This window comes from Protopterus annectens, chromosome 2.part1 (genome assembly GCF_019279795.1).
Source record: "Protopterus annectens isolate FY-2018-M chromosome 2.part1, PAN1.0, whole genome shotgun sequence".
NCBI lineage: Eukaryota > Metazoa > Chordata > Ceratodontiformes > Protopteridae > Protopterus > Protopterus annectens.
Window position 1 is genome coordinate 652497528 of NC_056729.1, and position 21800 is coordinate 652519327.

The 21800-nt window shown below is 40.5% G+C and overlaps 1 protein-coding gene across 1 annotated transcript in view; it reads left to right on the forward strand.

Moving 5' to 3' along the window:
• The window catches only part of CENPO (centromere protein O), a 282925-nt gene that overhangs the window by 21545 nt on the left and 239580 nt on the right, over nt 1-21800 (forward strand). Inside the window, exon 2 of the mRNA XM_044062391.1 lies at nt 14804-14972. Coding sequence (XP_043918326.1) covers nt 14805-14972 — 168 coding nt within the window. The 5' untranslated portion in view covers nt 14804. The remainder of the gene's footprint in view (nt 1-14803; nt 14973-21800) is intronic.

Here is a 21800-nt window from a genome sequence, read left to right on the forward strand (position 1 = left end):
GATGACCGGTGTTCCACACAAGAGGTCAGTTCCTTGTTGGTCAGATCTGACCACAAGCTAATCACCCTAGACATCCACGTCCTGCCCCCACCCCCCATTAGGGAAACCACCATAAGAAATTTCTCCAAAGCCAGCTTCACGCTTCTTAAAACAGAAGTGGCAAACTTCATGACACCCATGCAGACGGACAATAGAGGGTATGACTGCCGAATCCTACACAAATGCACTTTATAAGCACTTACATGAGTGCATGGATCATGCTTCCCTAACAGAACCAAGATGCTATCTTCCAAAAAAAGGAAGCCGATCTGGTGGTCCCTTGCCATAAGCAAACTCTACAACAGAAGAAAGAAACTGTTGCCAAAAAGAGTAAAATCTCATGATTGGAGGAACTCCCTGGTCAGCCTCCGTAAGAAGCTGAGATCCCTCATAAAATCCTGCAAAGCTAGTTACGAAAACAAAATACCCACTGATTCTAAAGACAACCACAAAGCATTCTATAGCTATGTCAAGAATCTCAATGGCAACACTCAGATCTGCTCTGAGTACAGCACAATGGCACTAAATATACAAAAACCACTGATATTGCCAACATCCTGGCAGATAGGTTCAGTGCTAACTTTACCCTCCTCTCACCCCCTAAAGGGCCCATCTCTATACCGGAAGAATGCAAAGTTCCTGTAATCACGGCTGCACAGGTAAAAACCACACACTTCAAATCCAAGAACACAGCATCCATGGGACACAACAACATCCCAGGCTGCATTCTACATGAACTGGCACCCCACGTAAGCACCATGTTCAATAATAGCCTCATTTTAGGCTTTGTGCCCACTGAATGGCACACAGCGACTGTTATCCCACTCCACAAAGGGGGAGCCACCACGGACCCCGGGAACTACCACCCCATTAGCCTAACAAGCCTGGTCTGCAAGGCCATGGAACGTATCATCATGGATCATATACACAAAGACATTGGTAATCTCCAAACTCTGGGCTTCACCCAGTTCAGGTTTGTAAAAGGCAGATCATGTGTCCGAAACCTGATAGACTTCTTTGAAGCAGTCACCAAAGCCGTAGATGAGGGTAAAGTGGTTCACACAGCCTATCTAGATCTCGCCAAGGCTTTTGACACCATCCCCCACTCTGGAATTATAAATAAGATCACTAAACTAGGTATAAATCCCTATGTCACAAGATGGGTTGCCAACTGGCTCACTGACAGAACCCACACTGTGAAAGTTGCAGACTCTAAATCCGACTTCAGACTAGTGACAAGTGGAGTACCACAGGGTTCACAGGAGCGGCCTTAGGTCAACTGGTGCCCTATGCAAAAGGGCTCCATGGCGCCCCCACCATACCAACTGGTGCCCCCATTCTGGTCTACCTACACCAAATAAATACTGAAAAAGGGCCTCTGCTACAGTGGCGCCCTAGGCGACCGCCTAGTTGGCCTATGCCTAAGGCTGGCTTTGAGGGTTCAGTCCTAGGTAATCTCCTGTTTGGTATCTACTTTTCTGAAGTACAGGCTAACCGAGAAGGTCTTTGGCTGATGAAGTTTGCAGATGACTGCAAACTAGGAGCCATAATCAAAGCTCCTAACTATGTGGACATCCTACAAAAGGGCCTCACTGAGACAGATGCCTGGTGTCAAAGCCATGGCCTCAAGCTCAATGCCAAAAAGTGCATTGTCATCCCCTTTGGTAAAAACTCTGTACCCATGAGCTACCACATAGGTGGTAGTCTACTTAACACCGAAAGTGTGATAAGAGACCTTGGGACACAGGTGGACAGTAGTCACACCTCATCACAAAAGGTTTTTCATCCAGGAAAAAGAGGCAATTGTTCCCCTCTACTAGTCACTCATTAGACCCATTATAGAGTACAACGCCCCTTTTGGTATGTACCTCACAAGACATCTACAACAACTAACAACTGGAAAGGCCACAGAAACATCTCACAAGAGGATTATCTGCCTCAAATAAATGCCCCATGCAGACAGTCTCATAAAAACTCCAGCTTTACTCCGTCGCATATCGCCTACTCAGAGACTATCTCTGTCTAACATACAAAGCTATGTCAAACCCAGAGCTGTTAAGACATGCTCATCTTAAAGAAATCCCAATCCCTCTGAGCTACACGCTCTAGGACCTAAACCTTGTCACCGCAATAAACGGAACATGCTGGAGGGATAGATTCCTGTCCCAGAGACTTCCCATACTCTGGAACAAACTACCTATCTATATCAAACAAAGCTCCTCATTAGCACACTTCAAAAAAAAAAAAAAAAAACTTCATTGGAAGGGAAGTAGGAAATTCACCACGGGGATCATTTCTGTGGCTCTGCTAGACAGGGGCACAGCAAAATAATTTTCTTGGGTGGCAAAAGCCAAGGTACCTTTTTGGCTAGGCTCATATAGGCCCTAGGGCCAATAACCTAGTACCTACCTATGAACTTATCAGAGAGGAACCCCCCCACACTTTTATTTTTGCCTCTGATCTCCCATATATATCCTCCTAATTTAACCTTATCTTTGTATCAGGAAATACAAATACTTCCATTATGCTACTTACAAAATCCCAGCTTACCCTGTTGAAATGCTTTTTATGCATTTTGAACCACTAACAGCGGTATTTTCTTACATTCTGCCTGCCTCTGGATCATCATTGTTCTGTTAATGTTGTCACTTTTGTCTCCCCTCCACAACATTGATCCATATCTATCGGTTTTGGCAACACGTTTCCCATTCATTTAGCTAGTATGGATATAAACATTTTCTAATCATGGTTTAAAATTGAAGTGGGCCAAGTAAATGCTGAATCTTGCGGGTCTTTACTGTCTTTAGGTGTTACAGCCACCACAGCATTTTTTCATTAGGTTGACGCTTCCATTTCATTTGAAATGCTGTTAATCAAATCCTACCACAGCATTTTTTCAATTGGTGCTTTCATTTCATTTAAAATACTGTTAATCAAATCCTTCTGGATCTTTATCACTTTCTTCCCTCCTAGCTTCCAAAGTTCAATAGGAATATCATGTATTCCTGGAGACTTTTCCTGCAGATTGAGTGTATGCCACCATTTTTATCTCATTTCGTTCTGTCTTAACTCTTAATTGTTGAACCTCGTATACCTCTAGCCTAGGCATACTTAGTCTTCCATAAATATTTGCATTTGTGCTCCACATTTCTCTGCTTCATACAAATTTTCATAAAATTTCTGAAATATCTCAAATACTTTTACAGGATCGCCTGGTTATTTTCATTGTTATAGGTTCCTTATGTTTGGCAACAACCCTTTCTGCTGCCTAAGTCATTGTGCTAAAAAAGTTTTGTGCTCTGGTTATTTGCAAAAAACAGTTGCTTAACAGCAATCTTTCTAAACTTGTGCATATTATCCAGATACTTCCTTATTTTCTCTTTAGTACTCCAGTTGCACGTCTTCTGTGGCTTCTCCTTATTCTGCAACACTTGTTTTTGCCCTGTTCTCTATTTTCATTTTATCCCACTCACTAGCTATAACTTCTAATTTTCACTGGCTATTCCTTAAATTCCTCTCTTTTAACAGATAGGTGGGGAAGCGCTAGTGTCTCATTTTTACTTCATTACATTTTTATCTTGGTTGTTATTGGTGCATGATCTGAAATAGCTATTGGGTGTGTGTTGAAGCTTTTAATTAAATGCATACATTCCAGTGAAGTATAATTTCCATCTAGTCTAGGCCATTTGTCTTGCATTGGGGAATAATTTGTAAATTCTCTCCAAGTTTCTACTACTGAATTTATGTATTCCATACCAAATATTTTCATAAATGTCTTAAAATCTACCATCCTTTGTTATATTTTCCCTTTTAAAATGTTCTTGATCTCCATAAAGCAGTTTTAATTGGAATATAAATACATGCCAGTGTAATCCAGCTCCCTTGCCAGTAGCCCCTCACTATCACAATGCTACCATCATTATCTTTTTCCCCCTTTTTTATCACTGTTGGACCTCCTCTAGCAATTTGTATAAGTACTTCATTTTCCTTTGTCCCTGATATTCTACTGACTATCCATCCTAAAATCTTTTCTTTATTAAATTTCCATGGTCACTTCTTTCCAGATATGTCTCCTGTACATTCCTATTTGCACTCTGCATTTCTTAATATAGTTCAATAGTCTTGCCTTTTTGTTTATACCTCTATACATATGAGGCCATTTACATTCCAAAATTATATGGATAGTGTAGCCATTATGACAAAAAGTTGTAATACCCACCTATTATACATGGATGCTTTTTTTCAATGTCTACTTCTAGCTTTTGTGTTCCATGCACCCACTAATGTGTGGCAGTTGGTCCATTATAGAGTTGTCATCTCCATTGGGACCTATATCATATTTTACAAGACTTTTTGTTTTAATGAAAACCCTCAAAAACACACTCCAGAACACCCCTGTAACCTATTAACTTAAAATAGACACACAACTATGTACATCTTCAAATAATGAAGTTTAACCCTCCTGATAGAAACAGTTGTCCCAAATCAACAGCTGCACCTGCAAACATGTTTGTACTCCTACATACACCAATTGCTGTCCATTCTTGAAGTATCTTTATTTCCTTCCTTCTTGTTGTTGTGTCTTTCGGCTTTTCCCAGTTAGGGGTCGCCACAGCGGAACTCCAGTCCGCTCATAATTGGCAGTTGATTTTTACGTGCCGAGTTGCCAGCCCTGACTCACAACCTTTTAATGAAGGTACGCTCATTCACGCATGTCTCCACGCAGAAGACGCTCTGGGAATTGAACCGGACAGCGTCTTACTGTGAGGCGACAATGCTGCTGCAGCACCACCACCACCGCGGATCTCCTTCCTAAATGTGAAAAACAGCTTATATGCTTTTAGAAACATTTACTTTTTAGCCTTAAAGTGTACTGGCGATCTTTAAATAAAACTAAATTATGCACTGTTTTTTTTAGGTACCAGGAAAACTGCTCTCTCTTCTTCACTCCCATCAAATTTAAACTTTGTTTTGCTATGCTGCTTATCCTTGTACAGTTTAATGTTACATTTCTCTCAGCAAACAGTGTTGTCAGCTCTTGAGGTTTATTGCCTGTAGTCAGCTTGCCTCCATGGAAACATAAGAACAGGATGTACAGCTGCCCACAGACGCAGACTTCTCAACTCACACTGAACATTTATTTGCTAAAGGAAGACTTTTCATTACATTCACAGTATTCTTATTTTTATAGCATAAAATGCACACAAAACTTTAGATTAATGCCCTTGGCTTATTCTAATGAAGATATTCACCTATGCAAAAGGAGAATACATCATATCTCTACGCATATTATAACCGATTCACTTTACACCCAATCCCAACAGCCCAAGATTACAGCATATTAACTTGAACATGCTTTTGTCCAGTCTTGTAATGCCTACATTTCTTAAAACTAAAAAAAGAAAAAAAACATGTTTACTTTAGTATCTTTATCTTGTACAACAGTTGCTGAAAATGTTTTACTGTATAACATGCAATTTATTTCATGTTTTATACAAATACTGTTATGAAACAAAAATTGATTTATTTTACAGTTGCTCTTTTTTCCTTTTACTGCCCTTCCAAACATTAATGACAAAGTAGTGTATAAAGTCAACAAAAGTCTAATCTTTCTCTGCCACTTTTTCTTGTAAAGCCATATTTCACAAATGTGATTGATTTTCTTTATAGTCTCGCATTTATTCACTAATTTCAGTGTTACTTGTCTTCTTCCTGTTCATGTCCACCTCCCAACCCCATACTCTGGTTCAAGTCCAAGATACTCTTGATTTTCTATCAACTCCTGTGCTTTTCTGTCCCTGAAACATTTCCTTTGGGACAACGGAAAATGTTTCACTGACAAACTCTCTAAAGGCTTTATTATCCAAAGAATGAGCAGCAGAGTCCCTTTCTGTTGGTGGTTCTCTTTGTTAGACAAACTTTTGTATTACCTCCTTAGCCTGTTCTACATCAAAAATGCCTTTGGTCTTCCAGGGAAAAAATATTCTGGAGACAGCTAGATAAAGCAGGTTGAATCTCACTCCTGCCTCCTTACATTCACTGATTGTCACCATTAGTTTGTGTCTCTTCTTCCCTCTGTACAGTCAATAATCATTTTCCAGAGATACTGTACTGTCTCCAGTTTTTTATACGTTGCCCTTCTGCCACAGTTTTGTTAGAATCAACTTTTTGTGTTGGTATGAGTGCATCATTACTAATACAGGTCTTGGCTGCTTTCTCAAGGCCAGGTTTGGTGCATTCACACAAATGTGCATTTTTGGTTAACAAATCTTGCTGTGGAATACCAGTCCAGTTGCTTATTTGTGCTTTCATAAAATGAACAAGTTTTTTCCTTTTGGTTTCTCTGTTGCAGCAGAAAAGTCTCAGGTTTTCTCTGTGTGCTTTGTCTTCTAACTCTGCCATTTTTGAAACAGCTGTTCTTGAGTAGTCTCCTACTCAGTCAGCCTTGTCTTCATTTGTACCTCTGATTTTTACAAGCTGTTTAAAGCTTCTTCCATTTTTTTTCTAGCCTTTTATTATTTGAGTTTATATACTCCTTCAGTGTTTAATATATTTTATCCTCTATGAGCACATTTAATGTATTTTTCCTCTTAATTACTGGAAGCAATCTCTTGTACGACTGGAGGTTGAACTGCCTTTTATAGGTTTATAAGTGTTTACTAGGCTAACGAAAAAAAGGGCCTTTTTTAAGCCTAGCCATGCATCCCACATCTCTGACAAGTTCTGATGCCCCTTTCTAAGTGAAGCAGGGACTTGGGCGATAAAACATTTGCAAGCAGGGACCTGGGAGATGAACCATTTACAGGTTACCTGTGTCCTTTATAGACATAGGTGCCAAACCAGAGATGAATTTCGTGTTCCCCATCCAATTGTCCAAGTTGCACTTGAATTGGGTTAGGGAGGAGCTCTGCTTCACATTAATGGGGAGCCTGTTCCAGAGATGGGATAGTCTTGGGATGCATACCTGTCTCTCCAGCAGGTCCTATTTATATTACAGGCAATGTTTTAAGTCTTTAGAAAGGGTGATTCTGGTGCTGTTTGTTTTGTGGTTATGCAGGAGGTTCATCAGATTGGGGTGTGACAATACCCTGTATGCCAGGCATAGATCTCCCCTCAAAAGACTGTAGGAGACAGAATACAGGGATAGAGCCTTGAGGCAGTCTGCAAAGGACATTTTACTTGTGCCCTGTTTTCTTTCATTGAGGAACCTCTGTGGATGTTCCAATTGTTGGAATGTCTGATTACATGCATACCAAAGGGGGCATTGTACTCTGTAACAGGTCTGATGAATGCCAAATACAGTGGAACAATGACTTCCTTGGACTTGGATGCCATATCTTTGTTTATAAGCTGTACAACATAGAATGATTTCCTCACTACTGTAGACACACGATGATCAAAGGCTAGATTATGGCCTGTGTGTTCCGAAGTCCCTGACTTCTACTGACTACTAGGTCGACTCTACGGATTGTGTTGTCAATATGATGGTTACCAGGGATGGATGACTTCCCAAAGGATACTGTTTTGCATTTCTTGGCATTTAGTTTTAGTCCGTGGCTCTGACACCAGTTTTATCTGTGACAGGCCTTCCTGCAGAACATTTGTGTCCGTGTGGGATTCAATGACAGCTCCTCATTTGCAGTCATCTGAAAATTTAGTCAGCCAGAGACCATTGACATTGGTCTTCACTTCAGAGAAGTAAATGCTAAAAAAGAGGGGTTCAAGGACTGATCCCTGAGGGACTCAATATGTGACTGGGCTCTTCGTAGAGATGGACTCCCCTATTTTAACTTCTTGGTCCTGTCTGTGAGTTGATTGGCTATCCATCGGGTAACATACAGGTTTGTACCTAACCTCTTGAGTTTGTCAACCATGCCTGAGTGGGGAATTGTGTCAAATGCCTTGGCCAGGTCAAGATAGGCAGTGTGAACCATTTTGCCGCCCTCCATTGCATTGGCACCAGGTTGAGTAGGCATGACCCACCCTTGACTAAACCAAATTGGGTTGGGTCCAGTGTCTGGAGGTTTACTATATCACGATTGATCATTTTCATAATAATTCTTTCCGTGGCTTTACATATAAGACTACTGAGACTTATGAGTCTATCGTTTCCAGAATCTGTAGATGGTCCACTTTTGTTCAGAGGGATGACTGTTGCTGTTCTTCATTCACGAGGCATGAAACCTGTTGGAGGCTACAGTTAAATGGCAATTCCAGAGGTTCTGATAGGTTCTGTTTCATGTTATTTGGAAGTTATCTAGGGATATTGTCTGGGACCATTGATGCAGTGTCTTTGGTCTTAGAGCATTAAGGATCTGTTTCCTAGTGATAGCAGAGGGAGTTATATTTGATGGTATTACATGAGGGAAGGTTAAGGGGGAGAGAGGAGTAAAGTTGGAGCCGAATTTATTGGCCATTAGATATACTACATCTTCTGGCTTAGTATAGGTGGCTCCATTTACAATGAGCTCTGCACTAAATTGTGTATTGCCTTTCAGGTTGCGGGTGTAGCTAAAGAAAGCCCTGTGGTTGTCCTTGGTCTGGGAGTCCAAATTTATCTTAAATTTGGCTTTGGTAGACTTTTTGTCCTCTGAGTTTGGTATAGTTTGAGAGTGCTTTTATCCTGCTAGGTGCTACATCTCCTAATTTTTGTCATAATTTTCTTCCTTCTGTTATACAGCATATTGATTTTGTGAACAACTGCAGGATTCTTCCCAGTTAGTGCTTTTTCTTCACCTTTTCTAGTTGATTTTCTGTCAGGCTTCCTAAGTTTATTCTTTGCTGGCATCCAGGCAGTGTACTTACTGGCCAGTAACTGAATTTTATTAAAACTGTTAGAATTACTAGCACTTATGTCTGTCTTTTTTTTTCACACTGGAAGAGTTGATGTTAAGCTGTTGGTAAGTATGCAGACATCTTGAAAGTCCCCAGACATAATGGAAGATTAGTCAAGTATATGGATGGCGCTCATTAGGCTTTGGGTAAGACCATGGGGAGTGGGCTACTGATTCAGAGTTGAAGACCTAATAATAACTTTAATAAAAACCCTGAGCAAATACGGAGATATATCATTACTATTTAATATCACTACTATCGTTTGCTTCCATTAGGATATGGCTAATGGAGAGTAAGTACCCAAGTGTGCTATCATCTTGCAGATCAATATTTATATTTTATCATGATTGTAAACTGTTTATATCTGTCATAGCTACTATGTTGGGCAAAAGAATGCATTGTGAGACTGGCTGTATGGTATTTAGGGATAAAGCCCTGAGATAAGTTGCATGTGACACAAGCTCGAATACTGACTAAGGTAACTGTAGGAGCTGGAGGGGCAGGATGGGAGTGAGCAGCCATTGCCAGCTCACCAATTCTGGGGGAGTGAAGCAGCTGAAGTCGGCATTGTGGAGCTCACGTCTGTCAAACCTGCACTGCCCTGTTAGTCACACAGTGAGCCTAGAGGAATTCAAAGTGAGAAGGCGTACTGTCCCTCAGAGGTTAGCTGTATCAGAGCACAGATGACCTACCACAGGAGAGGAAGATGCTCTGGTGGGGGAGAGACCAGGCTGCTTTACAGGGCCAGTAAACTGGCCTACCAGAACAGGAGCAGGTAGGATGCAGGGCTGACTTTCTTGCCTAGGAATTCACAGCTCTAGTGACATTGGAACAAATGACACAACTGGGTGCAGGAAATCCAGCCCTCAGGCTCGGCCCTGCAGGGAAAGGGGATGCAAAAAAATGCCTTGTGCATAGATGAGTGCTATTGATAACACATTAAAACAGTGATTAAAGCAACACAAGATAATCAGGGGGAGTTGGTAATGGTAAGTTTGGATGTAGATAAAGCATATGGCACAGCTAAATATTACTACTTTAATAGGTGTTTTGCTTGACTTTGGGTTCACAGAAGAATTTATTGGATTTTTAATTCTGACAGAATCTTCAGATTCCCCAAAACACATGGGGCATTTCACGTTCCTTGAGGTTAACAAGGGGGACTTGTCAGGGATATTCATTTTTGGAACCACTGGCTGCAGTGATTTGTAAACCTAGTCTCAAGGGTATAATCAGAGAGACAAGGAAGTGAAAATGTCTGTGTATGCATGATGTGCTCATATACTCACAATCCAAGCAGGATTTGAATGAATATTCTGTTCTGTTGTATTCTCCCATTTGAAACATTTTGGCATATTTTGAGGGCACAAGGTAAAACCAAAACTAGAACCATATCCAGAAATTGATGAGAAAACCAGACACAAAAGTACAAGATTCTTTGGGGAGCCCCTAATGTATGCCAAATATCTGTGAATTTGGCTAAATGATTCTATATACGATTGAACCAATAAAACATATGAGGAGTTCATAAAGACTGAAAGTGGAGTTTAAGAAATAGAATATAGTAGAGTTGGATGTTGACCAGAGTGCAGTCTTATTTTATTTTATATCTATTTATTTATTTATTTATTTTTGTGTCACCTTTAATGCTTTATACACTATATAGTTTTTTTTTTTCCATGGGGGAATGCTTGTGTTTTATGATTGTAGGAAAAGTATCCTGGGAAATAAGATGGCAGTTGGGGAAAGAAGAACTGGGAGTCCCAGACCCATATTTATAACATGATGCAATTCAAATTAAACTGTATTTATTGCAGATGAGAGCTTATAATGCTGAATGGAAATAGCTGACTGACATAACTGGCACAAGTCAGGCAGAATTTGAAAGGGTATTTTTATGGCCATATAATAGGAGAAAGGAAGTGCCCCTTGGGTTTCGATATAGGCACTGGGGTTGTTGAAACAAATACTGTGTACTAAGGAACTGAAGCCACTGACCAATCTGTGTATACCTGATGGATATAATCATGCTGGTATCTTGGGTGAAGGGATTTAAGGTTATGGAAGGAAAGCAAAACTAATTTGATTTACTGGGAGCAAATGTGAGTGAAAATGTGCATTCTTCTAGACCCAAACTAATTTGGCTTTTAATGATTTCTTGAAGATGGAATTTGAAGGAATACTAAATATTGCATGACTCCTGGTTCTTGTGTTATTGTGGAGAGCTCCACCTGCATTAATTTCACTGTTAGTAGAGGCTGGAGGTTACTTTCCAGTGACTACAAAGCTGATGAACAGGGCATACTAAAAGATCTGACAAAGTAGAGGGTAACAAGAGGCAGAATTGGATTAAAGAACAGGACTAAAGGATAACTGGGGATACATATGTCAGTTGCCATTAAGTTTAGGAATTCTAGAAGTTTTGAGTATTTGTGTATGTATGAAGGTAAAATATTCTGTCTCTTCTTTACTTGGCTGGTTATTGATGACATAAATAAGAACAAGATGATTTGCTTTATGGCTGTCTGTGTGTTGCAAGGACATTAGATACAAAATCCCAAGTCTTTACATTAGAATCATGTGGGGGAAAAAAGCTCTGTCTTTGTAGTTCCCTTATTTGCTTGTCCTTCTTTACAGATGCTGAAAACTTCTTTTCACATGCATTTGTTGTCATTTAAGCAGTGTTAGCATATTTTAATGTGTAATTATCACGGGTATGACCTTTTGTTTCCTGAAAGCATCAGAACCTTTCCAGTGAAGCCAAAATCTTGAGTTCTGCAGAAGTTGTCCTGACACATGTTGGGTTTCCCGAAGTAGAGCACAACGGCCTTACCCTTGCCATGAACAGGCAGCATATCCAGGAATGTTATTGTGCATATTGCTACTCTTAGATGCTTCACAAGTTCTTCAAAATAATCTCCCTGTATTGCTATAACTTCATACCATCACTTCCCACACAAGCCATGCAAGTGTAAGATATCTTCCCATCTGTGCCATCTCAGGGATTTATTCACAGTCCCTCCTAGCCAGAGCACCACACAGACACCTGTATTTCTTTTGTTTTTGTTTATACTGGCAATCTGCTTATTTTCATTGAATGTAAGTAAAATGTGGAAGCACAAAATTGCTGCAGACAAGCTAACTGGAAAACCCCCAACCACTTTGAGGAATGCAGGCCTACACTGGTATGATGGTCCACATCTATCTTTGAGTGGAACCAGAATCCTAAGTAATGTGTTTAACTGTGGACTTGTGTCGTGGGATTTCCATTAAATACTTCTCTAGTCTGTGTACTTAGGTAGGGGTTCCAATCTCACTACAGTCAATGTGTGTGTCTATCTAGTCATAAGAGCATAAGTGTATCCTTCAGTTATCAGTACAATCCCATGGAGTACCAATATTTAGATGAGAGGGGTTAGTTAATGGTTAAGGTGTTTATTTAGGTCTACTTTATGAGCTCAACACACAAAAAACCCGAATCTAAATAGCGCGACACATGAAGTGTGAACTGCGAATAAGTCAAACGTACTAAAGCGCAAAATTTAAAACCTCGAACTGTCATAGTCAGCCAACCCACCACCCGCAACACACTACCTACCCAAACACAATAAAAAAAACACATACATACACTAACCAGAACCCTACTTCTAACCCTAAATTAAAGCACCAAAACCCTACTGCTAACCCTACACTAAACCCCACATATACAATCTATGCACTATCCTTAACCCCTCCCTAACCCTAAGGTCCGTAACTATTGCACAATTACATTACGGAGCTATACCGCAAATTGGCCAACTATGCGAATTCAATATTTCCACTTTCGCGGTTTCGTTCGTTTGATGTATTCGCGGTTCGCTCTTTACATGTCGCGCTATTTGCATTCGGGTTTTTTAGCTTTCGAGCATGTAAAGTAGACCCGTTTATTTCACAGACACAGGGTACAGGGTTTAATTCTCATCTTTGAGAGAAATGGACTAGGCTTAAAATGGCCCAGAGGGGCAGGTAGTCTAGTATTTACCTATGAACTACAGTTAGACTCTGGTTATCACTAGCATGAATTTAAAGTAGTTAAGGTATGAGACGTAAAAGAATCATGAAAATTCCACCCTATCATAATGATGGATTAAGTAGTAATATAAATATAAACAAGAGTAAGAACAAGGTAAAGAAATACCAGTAGTACATGGGTGAAAAATCAGTATACAAGGATGGACAGTGAGAGCCATGGCAAAAGAAAATTAAATAAAATTTAATAAGAACATGTGCATGCACAGAAATGTGATACATGCCCATAAATGGTTTGTAAACATGTACAGTTTATAGAAGAGACAGAAAAGGAAGAGGAACAACCCTCTCTGTGATAAGGCATTGGAGCAGATGAAAGAAGTATTAGTAAAGGGCAAGGGCAGAAAGCTGTGCAGGTCATATTGGAAGTGGCAGCATAATCTACCTGAGGTTATTTGAAGATTATAATTTTCATTCAAAGAAAATTATAATAAAATGTGAAATATTATCTTTAGGATAACAGCGAAAGGGAAGATGTGGATGGGAACTCAAATATCAGATGTTAATTGCAAGGTCTTGACTGCAGCCATATCCGAGAACTGAGTCATTCTTGATGCCATTATGGAGGCTGGCCTCAAACAGCTAGCATTAGACTCTACTTAATAAGGAGCAGCCTTGGATCTGGTGTTCCAAATGGAGATATGGGGTATCTTTTTGAAATGGGTGATTATAAGTGTAGCTTGTGGTCTTAAATGTAGAAGTGAGTCAATCAAAAGTGACTCTTCAGGCCTTTCATAGGTTCATAGGAAAATACTAGGCTAGCTGCCGTTTCAGGCCATTTTAAGACTACCAGTTTCCCTTTTTGTGCTTGAAATAACCGGTCCCATTTGGTTATAGGTTGGCCTAACCCATCCCGTGGTTTATAACTATGTATTACCCCTAATGAGAATAACTGGGAGCATACCATAGATAATTTGAGAGGACCTATGTGTGGGCTGAAGCATTTAGGAGCTGCCTCTGCCCATTAGTAGTATGTGGATCAGTGCTTGGGTAGATTTTCTGTTTCCCATTCATAGATCTATGTTGCACTTGAATATGGACAGGGATGATCTTTATTTTATGTGGATTGAAGATATTTTCCACAGCAGCAGTATCCTTCTCTGCAATATACCATTTTGTTTTGGAGGGCAGTCAGAATGGTACAGTTAATCATAAAAGCTCTAACAAAGCAGGCATATGGTGTGATAGAAAAGATATCTTCCCATCTGTGCCATCTCAGGGATTCATTCACAGTCCCTCCTAGCCAGAGCATCACACAGACACCTGTATTTCTTTTGTGTTTGTTTATACTGGCACAGTGTATCCTCGCAAAACACTACTTTCACAGATGGAAAAAACACAGATCATGGTGCTGGACTGGAATGAGAAAAATGGGCTTTTCACATCCCACCATTTTATTTTCTGTGGAGATAGTGAACAGTCTAATGCAGGAGAGTGCTTATTAGATGCATAAAAGTTAAAAAGGTAAAAATGGAGAAAAGCAGAATTTGTTAATTTTTTTTCAAAATATTTTGAATAAACCAAGGATTTATTTTATGTCTGTAATTATATTCAGTGTTTCAACTTCTTTGATCATTAATATTTTACAGGCTAACCTTGCTGTGTCTTTCCTTTTAATAAAACTTGGTCTTCCCACTTATCACCACATCCTGGTTTGTTGTTCTTAGCCCATCCCCTTTTCAGGCATGAATTCTAATACTGCATCATTAAAAGGGCCAGCCTCTGTGCATTCTGCAGAGGCCTTTTATGATCTTAGTGTGTCCTACTTGTCATGTTTTGCTGGTTTTTAATAGGAATGACTTTACATTCGGCGGTGGTGCCAGAGTGTAATAAATATACTTTTTATTTGTTTTCCCACAAGGATGTTGTCTCATTTGGAACAATTAGAGGCTCATGCACGAGTGCTAGCTTTAGAACAAAAAGAGAAGCAAGCAGAGCAGGAGAATTTGAGAAAGATGAGAATAAAGATTCAGCAACTCCGAGCTCGCAGAGATGAACTTAAAGCCAAATTGAATGCATACACACTCAAGGTAAGTCTGATTATGGGCTTACTGTGTTTGAAGGAAATGTGATTTTTTTTTTTGGGGGGGGGGGTCTGAGGCAGTAATGATAAAGCAAAGATACGACAAGATGAGAAGTGCAAGGACCTAAATACCACATTATTATAAATTTTATTTAAAGTACATAAGGGTTATATTATGACACTAAGTAGGGCAAGATCAGCTTGAATGTCACACTGATGGGGGAGGGGATGTGAATTTAACATTTGTACATGAACATGTGTACCAATAACACTTTGTTTTACAGCACAATAAACCACTCCTTTACCTGATTAAAAAAAAAAAATATATATATATATATATATATATATATATATATATATATATATATGTATATAATAAAATAAAGCTTGTGAGGAAATCATTACTCTACTTGGATTGCTTGTCTGTGTAATTAAAGGATTTTCGACTGGAAACAGACTTCCTGCCTTGCTTGGATTACTTTTGAATACTTAGTAATTCTGTACAATTATATATTTTTTATTATTATTATTATTTTTTTTTTACTTAAGACAAGTTTAAGTTCGCTACTTCTACTAATATTGTCTGATCTGATTAATGTACAGTGATTAACTAGAGATATATGGACTGAAAATCTTCTACACAGAGAAGTTTCTTGCACTGTTTTGTTTTTGGACCCACTATACTTGTTTAGTGGGTTGTTTTGAGACTTTGGGGATACCATGGAGATTACTTGTTTTTTTTTTGAAGTATCTACACCCCATGCCTTATTTTTGTCAGTTCACTGCTGCCACCAGGTAGACCAATTAGCATATCAACAATACAATTAAAGTTTACTCCTAAAATAAGCCAACTATTAAGTATATTTGGTGGCAACAGAGTGAGCAGTAACTATCTGAAAGATAAAAGTAAACAGTCATAGTGTACCATTCCACTGCATGTACTTTTAAGCTAATAATATATTACCAGTCATAGACATTTAAAATTTAATATAATTAAAACTTGATTAACATTATTTTACACATGTTCAGGCATGTCCAAGGGTCAGCTCTTAGTGTTCTCTCCTGTCTATCTGATGAATCTGGGCATCTTGAGGCAATGTAGAAATTGCCTCATGTACACAGACAACCCCCTCCTCCTACCACCCAGTACTACAGCCTGTAAGAGATGCACTTATCTAGCCAAACTGGAGGTAAAGCTCTCTCCAATCAAGACTGAACTTGACAGTAATGAGGAGAAGGTAAACATTTGCACCGCACCACACCACACTCATCACATAGTCTCACTAAATCTACACCACCAAAATCCACACATAGTAACACAAAAACATTTGCGGAGTATCTCAGTAATTATCTGTCTAAGCAACAGAGACCTCCAAAGCAGAAACGCAAGCAACCTCCATCCCCCAACACAACCCAAATGACACATAGCCCACAGACTCAGTGTGCCACTCAACCACAGCCAATAAGGCAAAACAACGTACCCAACACACTAGTCATAGGTGATTGTATAGTCAGGCACACTGATGTCCCACTCCTCAGGCTAAACAAGGAGAAGGTAACTCAGCTGCCTGTCGGGTGCCAGGATCCGCCACATAATCCATGCACTCAGGTCACTCCACAACAAGTACAAATATGACTCTCATTCTCCATGTTGGTGTGAATGACCTGAGACGTACCTCCCTGGACTACATGAAAAGAGACATGAAAGAGATCTCCAATCTTGTAGCCCAGGCAGGTATGACCCTAGCCCTGAGTAGCATTTTGCCATCACCCAGAATGATACCCCGCAGTACAAGGACAAAATGATTGACTTCAACAATTGGCTAAGCTTCTGTTGTCATTCTAAGGGGATCCAGTATCTGTCTGCTTGGGTTGACATGGTCGACAGACCACGATTCTTTGCCACAGATGGCCTGCACCTTTTGCCCCTGGGATTCCGGATACTGGCTAAGGCTCTTGCCGCCCCTATAGTGCCTTTTTTAGGCAGGATTCAAATAACAAATTCACCACCATAACAGGAACAGGCAAGCAAAAACTGAGGGTAATGCTACTCAATGCTAGAAGTCTAAATCTCAAAATGCAATCACTCGAGGCACTCCTTAAAATGGAGAACATCAATATCTGTGCAGTGACTGAGACTTGGTTCAGGGCTCCAGAGAGCACCCCTGCACTACCAGGCTATAACTCGTACCACACTTTTCGGCCATGTAACCTGGACCGAAACACCAAAGACGGAGGTGTGTCCATATTCATTAAGGATATCCACACCTCCAGGCTAGTTGCTCAGCATAATGCATCCGAGGTTATCTAAGTGCAACTAACTCTGGGCAAAACTGCAATCCAAACTGTAGCTTGCTACAGATCCCACACCATGCCGCAGGATTCTCACTTCTCTTTTCTTGATGTACTGGAAAATATTAGGGTTCAACCAAACACCCTAATAATGGGTGACTTCAACTACCCCACCATTAACTGGGAAAGCTACTCGTGTACCAACTCCTTAGCTCAACGCTTTCTGGAATTCATAAACTCCAATGCCCTAGATCAACTTATCCACACCCCCACAAGGGGCAACAATATCCTAGAAATAGTTATTACCAACATGAGTGACCGGTGTTCCACACCTGAAGTCAATTCCTCGTTGGTCCGATCCGACCATAAGCTTATCACCCTTGATATCCACATCCCGCCCTCACCCCCCATTAAGGAAACCACAGTAAAAAATTTTCTCCAAAGCCAACTTCATGCTTCTTAAGACAGAAGTGGTGAACTTCATGACACCCATGCAGATGGACAATACAGTTACGACTGCTGAATCCTACACAAATGCACTCTATAAGCACTTACACGAGTGCATGGATCGTGCTATCCCAAACAGAACCAAGACGCTATCCTCCTCCAAAAAAAGGAAGCCAATCTGGTGGTCCCCTGCTATAAACAAACTGTACAACAGAAGGAAGAAACTGTTGCAAAAGAGAGTAAAATCCCATGAGTGGAGGAGCTCCCTGGTCAGTCTCAGTAAGAAGCTGAGATCACTTATAAGATCCTCCAAAGCTAGTTACGAAAACAAAATTGCCACTAAATCCAAGGGCAACCACAAAGCATTCTATAGCTATGACAAGAATCTAGATGGCAACACCCAGATCTGCTCTGAGTTACAGCACAAAGGCACGAAAATTACAGAACCAACTGATATTGCCAACATCTTGGCAGATAGGTTCAGTGCTAACTTTACCCCCCTGTCACCCCCTAAAGTGCCCATATCTATACAGGAAGAATGTAGAGTCCCTGTAATCACAACTACGCAGGTAAAAGCTGCACTCTCTAAAGCCAAAAACACAGCATCCATGGTAATGGTCAACATCCCAGGCTGCGTTTTACATGAACTTCAGAACGAACTGGCTTCCCACTTAAGCACCGTGTTCAAAAATAGCCTCGCATCAGGCTTTGTGCCCACTGAATGTCGCACAGCAACAGTTATCCCACTCCACAAAGGGGGAGCCACCATTGATCCTGGGAACTATCAATGTGTTAGCCTGACGGCCTTGCAGACCAGGCTCATGGAACGTATCGTCATGGAACTCGTAAACAAAGACATTGGTAACCTCCAAACTCTGGATCCCACCTAGTTTGGGTTTGTGAAAGGCAGATCATGCCTCCTGAACCTGATCAACTTCTTTGAGGCAGTCACCAAAGCCATGTATGAGGATAAGGTGGTTCACACAGCCTATCTTGACCTCGTCAAGGCTTTTGACACCATCCCCCATTCTGGAATTATAGCTAAATTAGGTATAAATCCCTACGTCACAAGATGGGTTACCAACTGGCTCACTGACAGAACTCACACTGTAAAAGTTGCAGACTCCAAATCTGACCTCAAAGCAGTGACAAGTGGAGTACCACAGGGTTCCGTCCTGGGACCTCTCCTGTTAGCCTGTACTTCAGAGAAGTAGATACCAAACACAGAAGACCTCTGGCTAACGAAGTTCGCAGATTACTGCAAACTGAGCCATAGTCAAGTCCCCAAATGATGTGGACATCCTACAGAAGGGCCTCACTGAGACAGATGCCTGGTGTCAGAGCCATGGCCTCAAGCTCAATGCCAAAAAGTGCAGTGTCATCCCCTTTGGTAAAAACTCCGTACTCATGAACTACCACATAGGCAGCAATCTACTTAACACCGAATGCGTGATAAGAGACCTTGGGACCCAGGTTGACAGTAGTCTTTCCTTTGATAGTCACGTCGCCACAGTAGTCAGGAAGTCCTTCTGCATAGCACACCTCATAAAAGGGTTCTCGTCCAGGAAAAAAGAGGTCATTGTTCCCCTCTACTCGATACTCATTAGACCCATTATAGAGTACAATGCCCCTTTTGGAATGTACCTCACAAGACATCTGCAGCAGCTGGAAAGGCCACAGAAATACCTCACAGAGGATTACTGGCCTCAAACAAATGCCCTACACTGACTGCCTCAAAAAACTCCAGCTTTACTCCGTAGCATATCGCCTACTCCGAGGTGATCTCTGCCTAACATGTAAAGCTATGTCAAACCCAGAGCTGTTGGACATGCTACACCTAAAGAAATCCCAATCCCTCCGAGCTACACGCTCTAGGGACCTAAACCTTGTCACCACAATAAACAGAACACGCTGGAGGGATATATTCCTGTCCCAGAGACTTCCTATACTCTGGAACAAGCTACCCATCTATGTCAAGCAAAATTCTTCATTAGCACTCTTCAAGAAAAATCCTGAGTGGATGGGAAATAGGAAATACACCCCGGGGATCACTTCTGTGTCTCTGCTCGACAGTGGCACAGGAAAATAACTTTCTTGGGTGGCGTAAGCCATGGAACCTTGTTGGCTAGGCTTACGTAAGCCTTTGGGCCAATAACGTAAGCCTTTAGGCCGATAGCCTGGTACCTACCTATGAACAAACACAAACTCAAGTGGAGTTAATAATATCATTCCAGCATTAACACCTCCTTTGTTTTTATGGAAGCTTTACCACCAGTTAGACTACATCTAGAATATCAAAACTAAACTTATGTTTGCTGTTAAAATAAGCCTATTATTTGTTTGGTGGCAATAGCAGTAACTCTTTTTTTGAATCATAACAGTAAACAATTATTAGTACACCATTCCAATGGACGTACACTTAAGCGAATAATAAATAAATTAGTATTCGCAAGCATTTAATATTTTTAGTACAGAAAATATTTACTTGAAATAAAAAATAAACCTAAGCATTGCACTTTCTGAAATCAAATGTACAAACAACTTTAGAGCTGCACAAGGGTACTCTAAAACAAAAAGTGTTGAAACTGGCATCTTAAATAAAGAATTTTAAGTACCAGCTTATATGGACCCATCACTACCAGTAGCTAAAGAGATGTACTGAATTCTGTCTACCTCTGACTTAGAGATACAAACAGTAGATTTACAATTCCACGGACAAAATGGTATCCCGTCTGAGGTCTGTTTCAAGAGTACAGTCTAGGAGTAAGGCAGTATCAGAGCTGGTAGTTTTTATTTCTTTTCCTGAGATCAGTGAAGTCCTTCCTGCTGGTTTTGAAAATGGGCCTTTTTTGCATGTGTATGTATGTATGTATGTATATGTGTGTGTGTGTGTGTGTGTGTGTGTGTGTGTGTGTGTGTGTGTGTGTGTGTGTGTGTGTATATATATATATATATATATATATGTATGTGTGTGTGTGTGTGTGTGTATATATATATATATATATATATATATATATATATATATATATATACATATATATATATATATATATATATATATATATATATGTATACATATATATATATATATATATATATATATATATATATATACATATACATATATAGGTTCATACTATGCTATCTGCCCTAGGGCATTTATAAGCCTAGCCAGAATGTGTTTGGCTTTCGCCATCCATTTTAAATTTATTTTGCTATACCCTTTTTCGAGGTTAGTATACTGTGCCTCTGCCTAACAGTGACACAGAAGTGATACCCGGGGTAAACCTATGATCTCCCATCCACTCATCAAGATTCCTCTTGAAGAGAGTCAATGAGGGACTCTGCCTAACCTGGACTGGGATTTTATTCCAGAGTGAAGGGAACCTCTGGGTTATGAATCTGTCCCTCCAGCATGTCCTATTTATTTCAGTGCTGAGGTTCAAGTCTCTCGAGCACGTAGCTCGATGGGATTTGGATTTTCTGAGGTGCAGCATGTCCATTAATTCCGGGTTGGACATGGCTTTATACGCCAGGCACAGATCGCCTCTGAACAGGCGGTATGCCACTGAGTAGAGCTGGAGTTTCTTTAACCGGGCAGCATATGGCATCTGTTTGAGCCCTTTGATCCTCTTGGTGAGGTACTTTTGGGGTCTTTCCAGTTGCTGCAGGTGTCTGGTAAGGTACGTCCCAAAAGGGGCATTGTACTCAGTTATGGGCCTGATAAGGGATGAGTAAAGAGGCACGATGACCTCCCCTGATCTAGATGTGAATCCCTTCATGATTAGGTGGGCTATATAAAATGTTTTTCTAACCACTTTGGCCACGTTGTTGTCAAATGAGAGATTGCTATCAACTTGGGTCCCCAGGTCCCTAATTACTTCTTCTGTACTTAATGGATTACCACCTATGTGGTAATTTGTGGACACTTTGTTTTTGCCAAAGGGGATGACTATACACTTTTTGGCATTTAGCTTGAGGCCATGGCTCTGGCACCAGTTGTCTGTTTCTATGAGGCCCTTTTGGAGGATGCTTGTGTCGGCTGGAGAGTCGATTATGGCTCCCAGTTTGCAGTCATCTGCGAACTTGGTCAGCC